Below are 19923 nucleotides of genomic sequence, written 5' to 3' on the forward strand. Positions count from 1 at the left end.
TGCTAGTGTTGGAGGGTCTCCTGCAGAGGGGTGTGTGTGGCTGTGGCTCACCGTGGGGACAAGGACACTGGCAGCAGAAGTTCTGGGAAGTACTCCTTGGCGTGAGCCCTCCCAGAGTCAGCCATTAGCCCCACCAACGAGCCCAGGTAGGCTCCAGTGTTGGGTTGCCTCAAGCCAAACAACCAACAGGGAGGGAACCCACCCCCAACCAAAAGCAGTCAAGCAGATTAAAGTTTTACCGAGCTCTGCCTACCAGAGCAACAGTCAGCTCTACCCACCACCAGTCTCTCCCATCAGGAAACTTGCACAAGCCGCTTAGATAGCCTCATCCACCGGAAGGCAGACAGCAGAAGTAAGAACTACAATCCTGCAGCCTGTAGAACAAAAACCACATTCACAGAAAGATAGACAAGATGAAAAGGCAGAAGACTATGTACTAGATGAAGGAACAAGACAAAACCCCAGAAAAACAACTAAATGAAGTGGAGACAGGCAACCTTCCAGAAAAAGAATTCAGAATAATGATAGTGAAGATGATCCAGGACCTCGGAAAATGAATGGAGGCAAAGATGGAGAAGATGTAAGAAATGTTTTAACAAAGACCTAGAAGAATTAAAGAACAAACAAACAGAGATGAACAATACGATAACTGAAATGAAAACTATGCTAGAAGGAATCAACAGCAGAATAACTGAGGTGGAAGAACGGATAAGTGACCTGGAAGACAGAATGGTGGAATTCACTGCTGCGGAACAGAATAAAGAAAAAAGAATGAAAACAAATGAAGACAGTCTAAGAGACCTCTGGACAACATTAAACACAACAACATTCACATTATAGGGATCCCAGAAGGAGAAGAGAGAGAGAAAGGACCAGAGAAAATATTTGAGGAGATTATAGTCGAAAACTTCCTTAACATGGGAAAGGAAGTAGCCACCCAAGTCCAGGAAGCGCAAAGAGTCCCACACAGGATAAACCCAAGGAGAAACATGCCGAGACACATAGTAATCAAATTGGCAAAAATTAAAGACATTATTGAAAGCAGCAAGGGAAAAATGACAAATAACATACAAGGGAACGCCCATAAGGTTAACAGCTGATTTCTCAGCAGAAACTCTACAAGCCAGAAGGGAGTGGCATGATATACTTAAAGTGATGAAAGGGAAGAACCTACAACCAAGATTACCCAGCAAGGATCTCATTCCATTTGATGGAGAAATCAAAAGCTTTACAGACAAGCAAAAGCTAAGAGAATTCAGCACCACCAAACCAGCTCTACAACAAATGCTAAAGGAACTTCTCTAAGTGGGAAACACAAGAGGAGAAAAGGACCTACAAAAACAAACCCAAAACAATTAAGAAAATGGTCATAGGAACATATATATTGATAATTACCTTAAACATGAATGGATTAAATGCTCCAACCAAAAGACACAGGCTTGCTGAATGGATGCAAGAACAAGACCCATCTATATACTGTCTACAAGAGACCCACTTCAGACCTAGGGACACATACAGACTGAAAGTGAAGGGGTGGAAAAAGATATTCCATGCAAATGAAAATCAAAAGAAAGCTGTAGTAGCAATACTCAATATCAGATAAAATAGACTTTAAAATAAAGAATGTTACAAGAGACAAGGAGGGACACTACATAATGATCAAGGGGTCAATCCAAGAAGATATAACAATTACAGATATATTTTTACCCAACGTAGGAGCACCTCGATACATAAAGCACAACTACTAACAGCTATAAAAGAGGAAATCGACAGTAACACAGTTAATAGTGGGGGACTTTAACACCTCACTTACACCAATGGACAGATCATCCAGACACAAAAGAAATAAGGAAGCACAAGCTTTAAATGACACAATAGACCAGATAGATTTAATTGATATTTATAGGACATTCCATCCAAAAACAGCAGATTACACTTTCTTCTCAAGTGTGCACAGAACATTCTCCAGGATAGAACACATCTTGGTCACAAATCAAGCCTCAGTAAATTTAAGAAAATTCAAATCATATCGAACATCTTTTCTGACCACAACTATGAGATTAGAAATGAATTACAGGGAAAAAAACATAAAAAACACAAACACATGGAGGCTAAACAATACGTTACTAAATAACCAAGAGATCACTGAAGAAATCAAAGAGGAAATCAGAAAATACCTAGAGGGCTTCCCTGGTGGCGCAGTGGTTGAGAGTCCGCCTGACGATGCAGGGGATGCGGGTTCGTGCCCTGATCCGGGAGGATCCCACATGCCGCGGAGCGGCTGGGTGCATGGGCCATGGCCGCTGAGCCTGCGCGTCCAGAGCCTGTGCTCCGCAATGGGAGGGGCCACAGCAGTGAGAGGCCTGTGTAGTGCAAAAAAAAAAAAAAAAAAAAAAAAAAACCTAGAGACAAATGACAATGAAAACACAATGATCCAAACCTTATGGGATGCGGCAAACACAGTCATAAGAGGGAAGTTTATAGCTACACAAGCCTACCTCAAGAAACAAGAAAAATCTCAAATAAACAATCTAACCTTACACCTAAAGAAACTAGAGAAAGAAGAACAAACAAAACCCAAAGTTAGCAGAAGGAAAGAAATCATAAAGATCAGAGAAGAAATAAATGAAATAGAAACAAAACAGTAGCAAAGATCAATAAAAGTAAAAGCTGGTTCTTTGAGAAGATAAACAAAATTGATAAACCATTAGCCAGACTCATCAAGAAAAAGAGGGAGAAGACTCAAATCAATAAAATTAGAAATGAAAAAGGAGAAGTTACAACAGACACCGCGGAAATACAAAGCATCTTAAGAGGCTACTACAAGCAACTCTGTGCCAATAAAATGGACAACCTGGAAGAAATGGACAAATTCTTACAAAGGTATAACCTTCCAAGACTGAACCAGGAAGAAATACAAAATATGAACAGACCAATCACAAGTAATGAAATTGAAACCGTGATTAAAAATCTTCCAACATACGGAAGTCCAGGACCAGATGGCTCCACAGGTGAATTCTATCAAACGTTTAGAGAAGAGCTAACACCCATCCTTCTCAAACTCTTCCAAAAAATTGCAGAGGAAGGAACACTCCCAAACTCATTCTACAAGGCCACCATCACCCTGATAACCAAAACCAGACAAAGTTACTACAAAAAAAGAAAATTACAGACCAATATCACTGATGAATATAGATGCAAAAATCCTCAACAAAATACTAGCAAATAGAATCCAACAGCACATTAAAAGGATCATACACCATGATCAAGTGGGATTTATCCCAGGGATGCAAGGATTCTTCAGCATATGCAAATCAATCAATGTGATACAACATATTAAAAAACTGAAGAAGAAAAACCATATAATCGTTTCAATAAATGAAGAAAAAAACTTTAGACAAAATTCAACACCCATTTGTACTAAAAACTCTCCAGAAAGTGGGCATAGAGGGAACCTACCTCAACATAATAAAGGCCATATACGACAAACCCACAGCAAACATCATTCTCAGTGGTGAAAAACTGAAAGCATTTCCTCTGAGATCAGGAACGAGACAAGGATATCCACTCTCACCACTATTATTCAACATAGTTTTGGAAATCCTAGCCATGGCAGTCAGAGAAGAACAAGAAATAAAAGGAATACAAATTGGAAAAAAAGTAAAACTGTCACTGTTTGCAGATGACATGATACTATGCATAGAGAATCCTAAAGATGCTACCAGAAAACTACTAGAGCTAATCAATGAATTTGGTAAAGTTGCAGGATGCAAAATTAATGCACAGAAATCTCTTGTATTCCTATACACTAATGATGAAATATCTGAAAGAGAAATTAAGGAGACACTCCCAGTTACCACTGCAACAAAAAGAATAAAATACCTAGGAATAAACCTACCTAGGGAGACAAAAGACCTGTATGCAGAAAACTATAAAACACTGATGAAAGAAATTAAAGATGATACCAACAGATGGGGAGATATACCATGTTCTTGGGTTGGAAGAATCAATATTGTGAAGATGACTATACTACCCAAAACTATCTACAGTCAATGCAATCCCTGTCAAATTACCAATGACATTTTTTACGGAACTAGAACAAAAAATCTTAAAATTTGTTTGGGGACACAAAAGACCCCGAATAGCCAAAGCAGTCTTTTTTTTTTTTTTTGCGGTACGCAGGCGTCTCACTGCTGTGGCCTCTCCCGTTGCGGAGCACAGGCTCCGGACGTGCAGGCTCAGTGGCCATGGCTCACGGGCCTAGCCGCTCCACGGCATGTGGGATCTTCCCAGACCGGGGCACGAACCCACGTCCCCTGCATCGGCAGGCGGACTCTCAACCACTGCGCCACCAGGGAAGCCCGCCAAAGCAGTCTTGAGGGGAAAAAAAACGGAGCTGGAGGAATCAGACTTCCTGACTTCAGACTATACTACAAAGCTGCAGTCATCAAGACGATATGGTACTTGTACAAAAACAGAAACATAGATCAATGGAACAAGATAGAAAGCCCAGAGATAAACCCATGCACCTATGGTCAACTAATCTATAGCAAAGGAGGCAAGGATATACAATGGAAAAAAGACAGTCTCTTCAACAAGTGGTGCTGGGAAACAATGTAAAAAAATGAAATCAGAACACTTCCTAACACCATACACAAAAATAAACTTAAAATGGATTAGAGACCTAAATGTAAGACCAGACACTATAAAACTCTTAGAGGAAAACATAGGAAGAACACTCTTTGTCATAAATCACAGCAAGATCTTTTTTGACCCACCTCCTAGAGTAAAGGAAATAAAAACAAAAAAACAAATGGGACCTAATGAAACTTCAGAGTTTTTGCACAGCAAAGGAAACCATAAACAAGACGAAAAGACAACCCTCACAATGGGAGAAAATATTTGCAAATGAATCAACGGACAGAGGATTAATCTCCAAAATATATAAACAGCTCATGCAGCTCAATATTAAGAAAACAAACAACCCAATCCAAAAATGGGCAGAAGACCTAAATAGACATTTCTCCAAAGAAGACATACAAATGGCCAAGAAGCACATGAAAAGCTGCTCAACATCACTAATTATTAGAGAAATGCAAATCAAAACTACAATGAGGTATTGCCTCACACCAGTTAGTATGGGCATCGTCAGAAAATCTACAAACAACAAATGCTGGAGAGGGTGTGGAGAAAAGGGAACCCTCCTGCACTGTTGGTGGGAATGTAAATTGATACAGCCACTATGGAGAACAGTATGGAGGTTCCTTAAAAAAAAAAAAAAATAGAATTACCATATGATCCAGCACTCCCACTACTGAGTATATACCCAGAGAAAAACGTAATTCGAAAAGACACATGCACCCCAATGTTCATTGCAGCACTATTTACAATAGCCAGGTCATGGAAGCAACCTAAATGTCCATCAACAGACGAATGGATAAAGAACATGTGGTACATATATACAGTGGAATATTACTCAGCCATAAAAAGGAACGAAGTTGGGTCATTTGTAGAGACGTGGATGGATCTAGCGACTGTCATACAGAGTGAAGTAAGTCAGAAAGAAAAACAAATCTCGTATATTAATGCATATATGTGGAACCTAGAAAAATGGTACAGATGAACCGGTTTGCAGAGCAGAAATTGAGACACAGATGTAGAGAACAAACGTATGGACACCAAGGGGGGAAAGCTGTGGGGGGGGTGGAGGTGGTGTGATGAATTGGGCAATTGGGATTGATGTGTATACACTGATGTGTATAAAATTGATGACTAATAAGAACCTGCTGTATAAAAAAATAAAATTTTAAAATTAAAAAGAAAAAAAGAATAAAGTACATATTTCTCAGCTTTCTTTGTGTGACGTCACCTTTTGCTTTTCACCCAGATGAGCTCTAAACTCCAGCTGTACTGGACGACTTTGCACTTGTACCCAGCCCTCCATGCTTTAGTTCCTGCGGCTCCTTCCTTCTGCAAGCCTTTCCTCATAGACTGCCTATTAAACCCTGCTGTGCTTTTTAACCCACCTTAAATAAATACCACCTTCTGAAAGAGGTTCACAGATATTAACATAGAGCAATGTCTGACACATAGTAAACACTCAATAAATTGTAGCTATTATTAAATAAGAATTGTTCATAAAATTTCTTTTTATTATCACCACCAAACTATAAATATCTTGAGTGATGTCCACATAAGAAACAAGGCAACACAATATATCAGTAATTGTGAGTAAACATGATGTGAAGCGAAAATATGCCTCACATGTAATATACATCAAAAATAAAAGTCTTGGCCTGGGGGAAACAAGACTTGAAAGTGCTGCATCAACCCTGTTAACTGTTGTTGCTTTTTGCACTGTAGTAAGTGTGACTTTGAGAGGAGGAGGTGTGATCAGGAGTCGAGGGTGTAAAGAGTTGGCAGTACAAGCCAGCTCTGTGGGCGGCTCCTCACACCCCACAGCCTTGGAGTGTGGGTGAGAATGCAGTAGCCGAATTGGAAGTGGAGCTGGTGTGGGCACCACCAGCACTGGAGAGTAGTGACCATGCTGAGCGCCCTGCCGTCAGGGCTATGGACAGACCCAGATATACCTAGAAAAAAAGCAGGAAAGCTCAGGATGACAGGGGAAGGTCAATTTTATGAGACAGGATTAAAGAACTTCTAACAGTGAAAGGAACTATACCACAAAAGTAAAGCTATTCAAATGAATAAAGTCTTAAGAATAAAGGTTCTTTCCTAAACTCTAATAACCAAATAACTAGAAATCCTGAAATTTTGGAATAATGCTTTTTTAAAGAATAAAGGGTACAGCTTTCATGGAGCAATTTGGAGCAGGCCTTTTTTTCCTTCACATGCAAGACCGCTGTCATTCCAGCTGGCAAACGTAGTAGATTTGAAATGGCTCCTCTGTTTCTCAGAGTCCATAATATATCAAATTATTTCTGTATGTCCAAGTGGGAATCCGAAAATAATTCTTTTATAATCTCAGAGCTTAATACCATACTGCAGCTTCTCTCAGCTAATACTTGGGCATCAGCATAAGTTTTCACTCTCTGTTGTAATGACAATCTCAGCTACTAAGTGGTGCCTGTTGCTAAGTTGGAAACCAGTGTAGAGAGAGCACTTGTATGTTTCTTTTTTCCTTGACATTTAACACTTTTCTAGAAATACTTACTTTCCCTCGGATTTTGTACATGTGAAGTTGTTCGACTCCAATTAAATGTATGTTAAGCTCCTTGACCTTGTCCCACAGCTTGCTGGTGCTCTGTTTCCCCTGACGCCCCCATTGCATTACATTTTGGCTAGATTCTACTGTTGTGTCTTCTAGGTCACCAGGTTTTTCTTCAGTGTATAATCTCTTGCTAATTTCAACCATTGTATTTTTTTCATCTCTAGAAGTTCATTTTGAGTCTTTCTTATACCTTCCACTTCTCTCTTTATATCGTGCTCTACGTTCATGAACATATGGAGTATATTTATACCAGTACACATGATTGTCTACTAATTCCATCATCTCTACTTCCTAGGTATGTTTTTTTATTGGCTTTTCTCTTCATTATAGATTGTATTTTCCTGCTTTTTTGTTTTGTGGCTGTTGTTTTTACTGATTTACAGTATTTCAGATGTACAGCAAAGTGATTCAGTATATTCAATATTTATATATTTTTCAGATTCTTTTCCATTATAGGTTATTGCAAGATATTGAATATAGTTCCTGGGGATTTTTTATTTTTTATTTTGGGTGGGGTTTGGATGTTGATTGGATGCAAGACACTGGATTTTACATTGAGTGCTAGTTTTTTTTTGGTATTTCTTTAAATACTTCGGGACTTTTTTTTCTGGGATGCAGTTAAGTTACTTGGAACACTTTGATCCCTTGAAAGCTCTCTTTTAAGCATTTTAGCCCTCTTTTAAGCATTTAGTCCAGAATAGCCTTTAGTCAAAGGCTAATTTAGCCCCAGTACTGAGTCAGCAACCTTTCTGAGGACTCAGTTTTTTGTCGTGGTGTGAGGAGGTCTTTACTGGAAAAGTGGTAGAAGAGGAACTGTTCCCAGCCTTGTTCCACATGGATTAGTCCATCTGCTCCTCTCTGGTGGCTCCTTCCCCAGCCTTGGAATTTGATCATGCACAAGCTCTGATCATTATCAGCTGGACACTCAGAGGGAACCCTCTGCGGATCTCCCCAACCTTCTCTGAAGTTCTCCTCTCCTGTACTCAGCTGCAGACATTCTGAGTTGGACTCTCCAGATCTCGAATTCTGTCTCTAGGGAGACTACCAGGCTCCATTTGGGTTTCCTTCTCTGCATTGAAGCCTGGAAACTCCAGGCAGTAAGCTGGGGCAGTCACAGGACTCAGCTTGCTGGCCTGTGTTTCCTGTTGCTGGGTGTCAGAAAACTGTTATTTCATAAATACTGTCTGGTTTTTTTAAGTTAAGGTAAGAGAGTTGGATCAGTCCCTGTTCTTCATCATGGTTAGAAGCAAAAGCCTGTGAAAGTATGTAGAACTTTAAGAACTCATTTAAAAACTCAAGTTATTTCCTTCAAGCTGCCTTATCTTATATTACCTACCCCTCACTGGTTATTTTTTTCTCCCAACAGAATAGACAGAAATAGTAAGACAAAATACAATTTAAATTATGTTTTAAGTCACTCATGGTCCCATCATCCTAGCTTGCTCTGTATATTGCCTCTTCTAGATAAATATTTTTAAGCTGCAGTCTGTTGGTTTATTTTGAATCTCACCTTTAGTTAATACGATCTTCATACTTAGTTTAATGGCTGCACAGTGACCTGTTATATAAATATTCCATAATGTATTAATCCTCATGTTTGGCAATACAGGTTCTTTTAGGTATTGTGGTAAATACCTTCAAATATCATCCCTATTCTTAAGGATGCTCAAAGGGAGAAAGGCAGGTGGGATGATGTTCTATTTATTTCAATCTGCAGTGAGATTTAGCCTATATTGGGTATTTAGTAAATGTTTGTCAAATGATTGAGGTGGAACATAACTTAAAGTTCAATTAGGTAAAGTTTTCAGTTACCTTTTTAGGAATATTTTTTTCCATTGGGCATTCATTTTTATTTTTATGGAGGGTTAAAGTAGATAATTATGAAATGTTTATGTCTCCTTCTACTTATTAAATTAAGCCCATATTTTCTACATGTTAATTATAATTATGTCATCAATTTTGGAGGTATAATTTAGTGGAAGACCTTCAGGTAAACTTTTATGTTGGAATAATTTTAGGTTTACAGAAAAGTTGCCAAGATAGTGCAGAGGGTTCCCGTAAGCCCCCACCCAGTTTCTGTTTCCCTTGATGTTAACATCTTACATTACTGTATGCACTTATCAAAACTGAGAAACCAGCATTGGTATAAAGAAATTTCAGACTTTATTTGGAATTTGCTTTTCCACTGATTTCCTTTTTCTGTTCCAGGATCCAATCCAGGATACTACATGCATTTAGTTGTTATGTTTGCCTGTCTCTCTGTGACTGTTTTCTCACTTTTCTTTTCATGACTTAAAGAGTACTCGTCAAGTATTTTGTAGAATATCCCTCAACTTGGGTTTGTCTGATGTTCTTCTCACTATTAGCCTGGAGTTACAGGTTTAGGGAAAGAATATCACAGAGATGAGCTACCTTTCTCGCCTCATCCTATCAGGGAGTCACAATGTCCACATGACGTCACTGGTAGTGGTAACTGATCGCCTGGTGGAGGTGGTATCTGCCAGGCTTCTCCACTGTAAAGTTACTGTCCTTCCTTCTTCACATTCTGTTCTTTTGAAGCAAGTCTCTAAGTTCAGCCTGCCCGCAAGGTGTGGGGGCTGGGAGAGATTGAGTTCCACCTCCTGGAGGGGAGAGGATCTACACATATTACTCTAAGTTCTTCTGTTAGGAAGATTTGTCTCTTCTCCTCCACTGTTTGTTTCTCCCCTGTGAATTTGGTTACAGCTGCTAGAAAGAAGACATAAGTGATTTAGAACGTATAGTTCTGCCATTGAGGAATATAGTCTAATTGAATGGAGGGCATTTGAACAGAACCAAGCTAGGAAACATGAGGTTTGTGAAGTAGGCACTACTTGAGTTGCCACTTTCTCCAAAGCTGTGGCTCCACCATCGTTCCAAGTTGGCTAAGACGGCTCCTGCCTGGTGCACTGCCCTCCCCATTCCATTCCTTCAATAAACTACTACCTGAGGAAACTTCATAAAAATATCGCCATGGGGCCTCCCTGGTGGCGCGGTGGTTGGGAGTCCGCCTGCCGATGCGGGGGATATGGGTTCGTGCCCCGGTCTGGGAGGATCCCATATGCCGCGGAGCGGCTGGGCCCGTGAGCCATGGCCTCTGGGCCTGCGCGTCCGGAGCCTGTGCTCCGCGGCGGGAGGGGCCACGGCAGTGAGAGGCCCGCATACCGCAAAAAGAAAAAAAAAAAAAAAAAAAAAAAAAATATCGCCATGCTTAAAATCCCTGCCTAACATCCTTTGGTGCCTCCCCAGGGTAAAATTGTAGATATTTAAACATGGCCTGGTTCCTTCTTATGCCTCCGGCTTCAATCCCATCTGTGTCCCCTTGGGTCCCACTCTCTTGCCGCAGGTTCCTACAGGCCTCTGTAGCTTTGCATGCACCTCTGCTTTGCCTGAAGTGTGTACTGCCTTCTCACACCTGCCTAGTTTTGGGGAGTCTTCTCTTCACCCCACCTGGTCTGCCAGCCTTCGACCCACCCACTGCTTTCATAACAGCCTGTGCCTTTTGGATGTTCCCTTGGATTTGCCAATCATTCTCCTCCTCCTCGCCTTCTTTAAAAGTAGTCACCTTTGCTGCTTCCACTCCTGTCCCCACTCGCCTCCATTTACTTCCGCCCAGGGCGCCACACATCAGCTGATTGCAGATTCATTGAATGCTTTCCAGTTGTTGTCAAGCATTCCTGTTTGGAACTCTTTATAATCTTGGCTTCTGAAACACCACTCTCTCCTGGTGCTTATAGGTGCTTCCTCATTCTCTAGCTGGTTCCTCCTCTGTCTGCTCCTGAGTTCTGTCCTCAGACCTGTTTTCTCCACGTATCTCTCCTCAGTAGTGCAACCCTCTGTGGCTTCTGTTAAAAATTCCCAAATCTTACTCCTAACCTTGTTCTCTCTCTTTAATGCTGCTAGAAGCGCAGAGCCATCCGAATCATCTGCAAGCCTCCTCAGATCTTTAAATCAGGAAGTACAAGACTGTCATTGTCTTCCCCTACCCCCATCTTCATTTTGTGCCTCCCAAACCCAGGCCTGCCCCTCATGTTTTGTTTGCAAGGCCTGGGTCAGGAATACAAATGGAGCATCACATACCATATAAATCAAACTAAGAAACAAGAAATGTATTCTCTCCCCCCCCACACACACACACCCCGAGACAGATAAACTTTCTTAAAGACCTGGAAGATCAGGTTCAAATTGAAAGATCTTGGGCTTTTGAGAGTTGGGTATCAGCAGTTCGAGGAGAGCAGGCCTCCAGCATAGCCCTCTTCTCTTCCCAGCCAGTGCTGTGCCCCCCAACCCCCATGAGCTGGAGCTTGTGGACCCCCAGCCCAACAGTCCACACACCGTGTATACCCTGCAGATAGCTCCCCTTGTGGTACACACCCTGGAGGAGCATTCTGCTCGCCACCTTGGGATTCTGGGGCTCCTGATGGCACATTCCCCGGACCCCATAATCACCACTGGGTGAGGAGGTGCCTGGTTGGGTGAGGACCAGCTGTCCCCGTAGATGGCCTGATTGTTTTCCTCTCCACATGTTGCCTCTCGCCTTCTCTGTGCCCTTGCTCCTCTTTCGAAAGCCTGCTCATCTTTCAGGGTATGGTTTCTACAGGCCTCATCTTCTTTTAATCCTCTCTTTGTTGCCCTTATTTGGACTTAATCTACCCACCTTCTCCTTGGGTTTCAGAAGTGCTTTACTGTGATAAAGGCAGTGCATCCTGTCTGTTCCTGTCTCCTTCCCTCACTAAATTGCCAGTTTTTTAAGAGGAGGATCACTGTTTGGTTTTGCCCCCAGTACTAACATGAAGTCTCAGAAGTGGGAAGTGCTCGACAAGTGTGGCTTGAATCCGCCGCAGCTCTGGCGTCACCCTCCTGTTGTTGTGGTAACCCTGTCAAAACAGGAAATGAGGTTAGTTTAGCATGACTTGTTCATAATTGACTCATGCTGGTTCCCTTTTCTTCCCTAAGCGATCACAAAACATCTGTTAAATAAATCTACTCCAGAATTTTGTGGGCTTCTACTTCCACATTAACTGGTTAAATACAGTTCTGGAATCTCTGTTCCCACCCACCCTGGCCCTGGAATTCACCATGCATTTGGAGAGCCCTGGCTCCTTTTTTTTAATTGCTCTCTTAAGAATTGCTTGATGAACAATATACCAGCCTACAGTTTAAGTTTTGACATATTATACACGCATTAAGCTATCAAGACAATTAGATAATGAACATTCATCACCTCCAAAAGCTATCTAGCTTCCATTTCCATTTGTGTAATCCCTCCCTCCCAGCAGCCCCAGGTAAACCCTTCTGATGTGCTTTCTGTCCTCATAGACTAGTTTGCATTTTATATAAGTAGAGGTACTTTTCTTTTGGTCTGGCTTCACTCAGCATAATTATTTTGAGATTCATCTGTGTTGTATATATCAACAGTTTGTTTCCTTTTATTGCTGAATAGTAGGAATCTACCGTTTTAAGAATTGAATGTGCTCACCTCTGGGCTTGACCTCCCATTCCCCACCATTTATGTATCTCAGGATAGAATTCATCTGGGACTTGAAGCTGCATTTATGTAAGATGACTGGGTGCTCTCAATAGCTTGAGCTCCTCAAGGGCACAGTAATAGTATAATCTTTGTATCCTGTTAGTATAACCAAATGGCTGGAAAAAGTTTCCTCCTTTACTTAGGGATGTGTGTCTGTGTGTCTGTGTGTGTCTGTGCCTCTCTCTCTGTTTAATTTATTTATTTACTTTAAATGTATTTATTATTTATTTTTGGTTGCATTGGGTCTTCGTTGCTGTGCACAGGCTTTCTCTAGTTGCAGTGAGCAGGGGCTACTCTTCGTTGCGGTGCGCGGGCTTCTCATTGCAGTGGCTTCACTTGTTGTGGAGCACGGGCTCTAGGTGCGCGGGCTTCAGTAGTTGTGGCACACAGGCTCAGTAGCTGTGACTGTGGGCTCTAGAGCGCAGGCTCAGTAGTTGTGGCGCACGGGCTTAGTTGCTCCGCAGCATGTGAGATCTTCCCGGACCGGGGCTCAAACCTGTGTCCCCTGCATTGGCAGGCGAGTTCTTAACCACTGTGCCACCAGGGACACCCTGTCTCTGTTTTAAATAACATACCGAGTTCCAATTTCATCACTGAGTGTCAGTCAGTACAGTTGGAGGGGCATGCTGACCATAAGCCCCTCTCCGCAAGCAGTCTTATCCTCGAAGGCAAGTTTATGCCCATGTTTGTTTGACTACCATGCTTCAGTAAAACTGGATATTTATTTATTTATTTTTAATTTTAAAATATTTATTTATTTATTTTTGGCTGCGTTGGGTCTTTGTTGCTGCATGCGGGCCTTCTCTAGTTGCGGCAAGAGGGGGCTACTCTTCCGTTGCAGTGCGCCAACTTCTCATTGCGGTGGCTTCTCTTGTTGTGGAGCACGGGCTCTAGGCATGTGGGCTTCAGGAGTTATGGCATGGGGGCTCAGTAGCTGTGGCTCATGGGCTGTAGAGCACAGGCTCAGTAGTTGTGGCACACGGGCTTAGTTGCTCCGTGGCATGTGGGTTCTTCCCGGACCAGGGCTCGAACCCATTTCCCCTGCATTGGCAGGCGGATTCTTAACCACTGAGCCACCAGGGAAGCCCTGGATATTTATAATGTTGAGTGTAAACCAATATTTTATAACTATATTTACCTGTGTTCTCTTTTGTTGAACTCAGGCTCTAAAATCTGAATTACCAAAAAAGTTTTGATTTCTAATAGTATTTACTCCCAGTGTTGAATAAGCTTGCTTGAACGACATATCCCTTTGCCTGTCTACCTAAAAATCAGTGGTTTAGGCCTTCTTGCAGCAAACCAAAGCAAAATAAGATTTGAGTAGTTATTCTTTTATTTAAGGAAATAGACGTCACTTCAAAGTGTTGGGGTACCCGAGTGCAATGTATAAATGGTGTGAGAAAACCGAAGCTGAGTGAGACAAGGTCCCTCCTACAGCATAGTTTTGTGGTAGAGTCAGACAAATGCATCACTAATTCTCAGTATAAGTAGACTGATAGATATGATTATAGAAGGACAAACTTGAGAATAAACTTATTTTACTGTTTCCTGTTTCTAGCACTTACCCAGAGGAAACCAGAAGTAATGTCTTACTGCCCGTCCGTGTTCTTTCATTGCTTCGGTCAATGGACCAGATGTTGATACTTGTTAATATGAAAAGCTCTTACAGAAAAGATTCAATAGAATATTGTTCATAAAGATAGTAGTAATATTCAAGATTCAAATTCATCATAAAATTGAAGATAAAATTGTTATTGCTTCTGCTTGGAATTCTATTAAGTCAGACCTTCAGGACAACTTGGAAAGAACTGGGCCCTGTGTTATGGCTGTGAAGGTATTTTTTGAACAATACTTTTTAGGTTTTGTTATAAGACTACCCAAACATCTTGATTAAATTTCTTGTGGTGGGGGGAGGAGGAAGAAATAGTCATGTCATTTTGCACGTAAGACAAAGTTGTTGCAAGCAATCAATGCATCCTCCTGCCCCACCTTTTAATTGAAGTATAGTTGACTTAAAATATTAATTTCAGATATACGGCATAGTGATTTAGTATTTTTACAGATTATGCTCCATTAGAAGTTATTACAAGATAATGGCTATAATTCCCTGTGCTATGCAGTATATCCTTATTGCTCTCTTGGGTGCATTTTTGTTTGGGTTGAAGATGTGGTTGATGGTCATTTGATTGTTTCTGCTGAGTCAGTGGAATCTGATACAACAGTAGGAAGTTGTTTTGGAGGCAGAAATGATTGCTCTCACCAGAATGCAGTTGCTGTTAAAAACAGTGGGAAAATGGCGTGTGTGTGTCATACGCCCGTGTTCCTGGATTTATGAAAATGGGCATCTGTATAGTTCCCAGGGCCAGGCCCTCTGTTAGTTTTGAGATTCTGTGTGTGCTGCATTTTGCCAGCCGCATCCTCCCTAGCTTAAGACCTCTTTGTGGATTATACACATGCTTCCTTCACGTGTATGAAACAAGTATTTGCCCAGAGTGCTAAACATTTAATACTTTACCGCCTTGTTCTGAGAACTGTTTTTAACGCCATCTCCCCTCCTCCCCTCCTTTTTTATTTATTTTTTTAGCTCTGCTTATGATAATGTCAACAAAGTTCGAGTAGCTATCAAGAAAATCAGCCCTTTTGAGCACCAGACCTACTGCCAGAGAACCCTGAGGGAGATAAAAATCTTACTGCGCTTCAGACATGAGAACATCATTGGAATCAATGATATTATTCGAGCACCAACCATCGAGCAGATGAAAGATGTGTATCCTTTTCAGGCAACTGCTCCACTGCTCCGTCACCTGGTTGAGTAATGTAACTGGACGTGTCCTGCACTTATAGGGGCGGAGGAAAAGTAATAAAGCACATTTAAGGGGAAACTGTACTTTGCTTGTCATTTACTGTAATACTTGCATCATTTACATTTTTTCTCTGATTCATTTTTTCATTTGTCAGTAACTGATTTTAGTATCTTTTTGCAAATCCAATATTTTCTGTCAGTTTCAGTAAAGATTTCCTTTAAGTGTAGTTGTGGAAAATTTTGGAGAACACCTTTTCCAGTCATGTGTTTGCCACTCAAGGTATGGTTTGTTATGATGGTGAAAAGGAAAGAGCAGTCGACTGTGGAGGAGGGTGCCCTGTACAGCACCTGGTCAGGTCCAGACTGTCCTGATCTTAGCGCCATTTCACATCTGGGTCCAGTTTTCTCGTTTTTAAAACTGGCGTGCTCGCCCTCATGATCTTCAAGGCTGGTTCAGCTCTGAAGTTGTGTGATTAACTATGACCAACATTTAGAAATCTGGACTAAGCAGGTAAAAGGCTTGGGTAAAGGAGGCTGCCTGGGTAAAGACTGTGTTTGAAAGGTACAAGTGTGAAGTGTGCTGAGGAGGACCTGATGGGAGAAGGTTCCAGTTCTGGCCGCAGCAGTGTTCCCACCAGTTTGCCCACTTTGCATTCTGCCCCTCCAGGGAGAGGCAGCTCACTATCTCCAGGAAGCCTTTCCATTTTTATTTTATTTATTTTTATTTTTATTATTATTATTTTTTAGCCTTTCCATTTTTAGACAGCTCTGTCACTAAGTTCTGATGATATTTTAAGTGAAATGCCTCCTCCTGCCATCTGTTGTCCTGCTTTACCTTTTGCCTTGAAAATCACATCTCTGTCAGATGACAAGTTTTCCAGTCATGTTTCCTTCAAAACCTGTACCATGTCTCATCTAGCATGAATCTGTAGATGTGTAATATTTACACAGAAATGAATAAAAGAAATGCAAAAACACTAATGAAATAATATCGTGGTGAAGTTAAAACCTAGCGGCTTTTATAATTTATTTTCTGTGGGAATGAAGTTAGCCATAACTAAAATTCTAGATGCTGAGATTCACGGATAGGCAGGAAAACAAGAGGAGCTCAACCAGGACAGACCCCTTCCTAGCACAACTTCCAACAGTCTTAGTTATTTATACTCTTAACCTTAATTGAAGAGTGAAGCATACAGACTGAGGGTTGAGTTTAGTAGCAAATGTGTTCTAGGCCTGTGTTTCCAAAAGTTTTATGGTTGATTTTTGTGGAGAAGGAGGGGGACAAGAAGGGAGGTAAAAGAACAGTGACGTTTTGAGTTGTTGCTAGGCCAGAGAGGAGGGAGTGCCTGGTGCTGGCCCCCACCCTCCCCCAGCCCTTTCCAACAACCCCAGAGGGCGTCTGTTGATGGTGGACAGCTTGGAGACCAGGACTCGTCCACACCACCTGCGTCAGGTCTCCGCTAGCGCATCACTGCGCACATCAGGCAGGCGTGATGCCTGCTGTCTCACAGGACCTAAGAAGGAGTTCACGACTTTCCAACTCCTTCTGTTGAGGTGTACCAAGTTTTCATCAGGTTCTCATTTCCCTCCTGAGCCTCATGATGTAATAATGGACCTTTTGGGTTCGTTTTGTTTTCAGTGCTTTGCTAAGTGTGACCAGCTATTTTGGTGTGTTACCTTAATCTTTCCAAACAGATATATAGTACAGGACCTCATGGAAACAGATCTCTACAAGCTCTTGAAGACGCAACACCTCAGCAACGACCATATCTGCTATTTTCTTTACCAGATCCTCAGAGGGTTAAAATATATCCATTCAGCTAATGTGCTGCACCGTGACCTCAAACCTTCCAACCTGCTGCTCAACACCACCTGCGATCTCAAGGTCAGCTTGGTTATTTACTCTTAGGGTGATATCTGTTGAAAAACTCATGTTACTGGGGCATATTTATATTTATTGTTACTCAGATTTAAAATTACACCAGAAATACATGAAAACATTTATGGCAAAAAAAAATGCAAGTAAAGGGTGCTAGTTCTCCTTTTCTTCTCCATCCCATTGCTCCTCCTTCTCCAGAGGTAACCACTATAACAAATTGGTGTATTTTCATCTAAATTTTTACTATGCTCTTATATACACATGTACTTTTTAACTTATATATGTAAATAGGATCATGTGTACATTAAAAGATATATTTCGTTAGTCACCTTTTTCTTTGATAAGTTTTATACAGTAAACACTCAGAAAACAGCAGAAAAGTCGACCTTAATGATTTAGATTCCTAAAGAATGCACTCCCAATAAATAGGGAAACCCTAGATCCTTTATAGTCCTTAGAGTTCTCTTAAAAATGGGCAGCAGGGCTTCCCTGGTGGCGCAGTGGTTGAGAGTCCGCCTGCCGATGCAGGGGGCACGGGTTCGTGCCCCGGTCTGGGAGGATCCCGCATGCCGTGGAGCGGCTGGGCCCGTGAGCCATGGCCGCTGAGCCTGTGCGTCCGGAGCCTGTGCTCCGCGGCGGGAGAGGCCACAGCGGTGAGAGGCCCGCGTACCGCAAAAAAAAAAAAAAAAGGGCAGCATTTATATATATATTTCTATTTTAATACATGGCAGAGCTAAATAAGGAGGGAGGGCTACAGCTGTCTCCAGTATGATGAAGGGAATGTGGATTCAGTCTAGTAAAAATGCATGTGAATTTAAGACCTAGATGAATGAAATGATATCCCATGTTCATGGATTGGAAGGCTTAATATTGTTAAGATGGCAGTACTTCCCAGTTTGATCTACAGGTTTAATGCAGTCCGTATCAGAGTCCCAGGTGGCTTTTTTTGCAGAAATGGGCAGGCTGATCCTGAAATGCATATAGAAATTCAAGAGACCCAGAATAGCCAAAACAATCTTATGAAAGAGCAAAGTTAGAGTACTCACACTTCCTGATTTTAAAACTTACTACAAAGCTATAGTAATCAAGATATTGTGATTCTGGCATAAGAGTAGGCATATAGCCCACTGGAGTAGAATTGAGTCAATAAATAAACCCATATGTTTTTGGGTTTTTTCATTCATTCATTCATTCATTCATTTATTCATTTATTTTTGGCTGCGTTTGGTCTTTGTTGCTGCACACGGGCTTTCTGTAGTTGTGGCAAGTGGGGGCTACTCTTCATTGCAGTGCGCAGGCTTCTCATTGCAGTGGCTTGTCCTGTTGGCGGAGCAGAGGCTCAGGTGCATGGGCTTCAGTAGTTGTGGCATGCGTGCTCAGTAGTTGTGGCTTGTGGGCTCTAGAGCACAGGCTCAGTAGTTGTAGCACACAGGCTTAGTTGCTTCGCGGCATGTAGGATCTTCCTGGACCAGGGCTCAAGCTCGTGTCCCCTGCATTGGCAGGCGGATTCTTAACCACTGCACCACCAGGGAAGCCCCAACCCACATGTTTATGATCAACTGACTTTTGACAAGAGTGCCAGGATCATTCCCTGGGGAAAGAATAGTCTTTTCACCAAATGGTGCTGGGACAATTGGATAACCACATGCAAAAAAAAAAAATGAGTTTGGACCCCTCCCTGCCTTGTACTATGTACAAAAATTAACTCAAAATGGATTAGAGATCTAAGTTTAAAGGCTGAAACTAGAATGCACTTAAAAAACACAGGAGTAAATTCTTGCAAACTTGTGTTAGGCAGACTTCTTAGACATGACACCAAAAACACAAGCAACAACATTTTTTTTTTATAATAGATTTCAGGGAGTTCCCTGGTGGCCTAGTGGTTAGGACTCGGTGCTTTCACTGCTGTGGCCTGAGTTCAATCCCTGGTCGGGGAACTGAGATCTTGCAAGCTGTGTGGCGTGGCGTGGCGTGGCGTGGCGTGGTGTGGCATAGCCAAAAAAAAAAAAAAAGTATTTCATCAAGATGAGAAGCATGCACTACAAAGTAACTCATCAAGAGAGTGAAAAGACAACCCACAGAATGAGAGAAAATATTTGGAAATCATATATGTGATAAGAGATTTATATCTAGAATATATGAAAAACTCTTACAGCTTAACAACTAAAAGATAAATGGCACAATTTAAAAGTGGGCAGAGTCTGAAAAGACCAAGGATCTAAAGAAGGTATACAAACAACCAATAAGTACATGAAAAGATGCTTGACATCATTAGTCAGTGGGGAAATGCAAATCAAAACCACGAGATACCACTTCACACACACTACAATGATATAATCAGATGATAAGTGTCAGCAAGAACTCGGCCCCAGGTGTATACCTGAGTGGAATGAAAACATGCATCCGCACACAGACAGATATAGAAATATTCATAGTGGCGTAGTAGCCCAAAGGCAGAAATA

At 41.6% G+C, this 19923-nt stretch overlaps 1 protein-coding gene across 1 annotated transcript in view; it reads left to right on the plus strand.

Annotated features, from left to right (window-relative positions):
• Window positions 1-19923, plus strand: part of MAPK1 (mitogen-activated protein kinase 1) — a 94975-nt gene that overhangs the window by 40229 nt on the left and 34823 nt on the right. The window contains exons 2-3 of the mRNA XM_081252209.1: window positions 15364-15546; window positions 17278-17467. Of these exons, the coding sequence (XP_081108335.1) occupies window positions 15364-15546; window positions 17278-17467 (373 nt within the window). The remainder of the gene's footprint in view (window positions 1-15363; window positions 15547-17277; window positions 17468-19923) is intronic.

This window comes from Mesoplodon bidens (assembly GCF_964165515.1).
Source record: "Mesoplodon bidens genome assembly, chromosome: 13".
NCBI lineage: Eukaryota > Metazoa > Chordata > Mammalia > Artiodactyla > Ziphiidae > Mesoplodon > Mesoplodon bidens.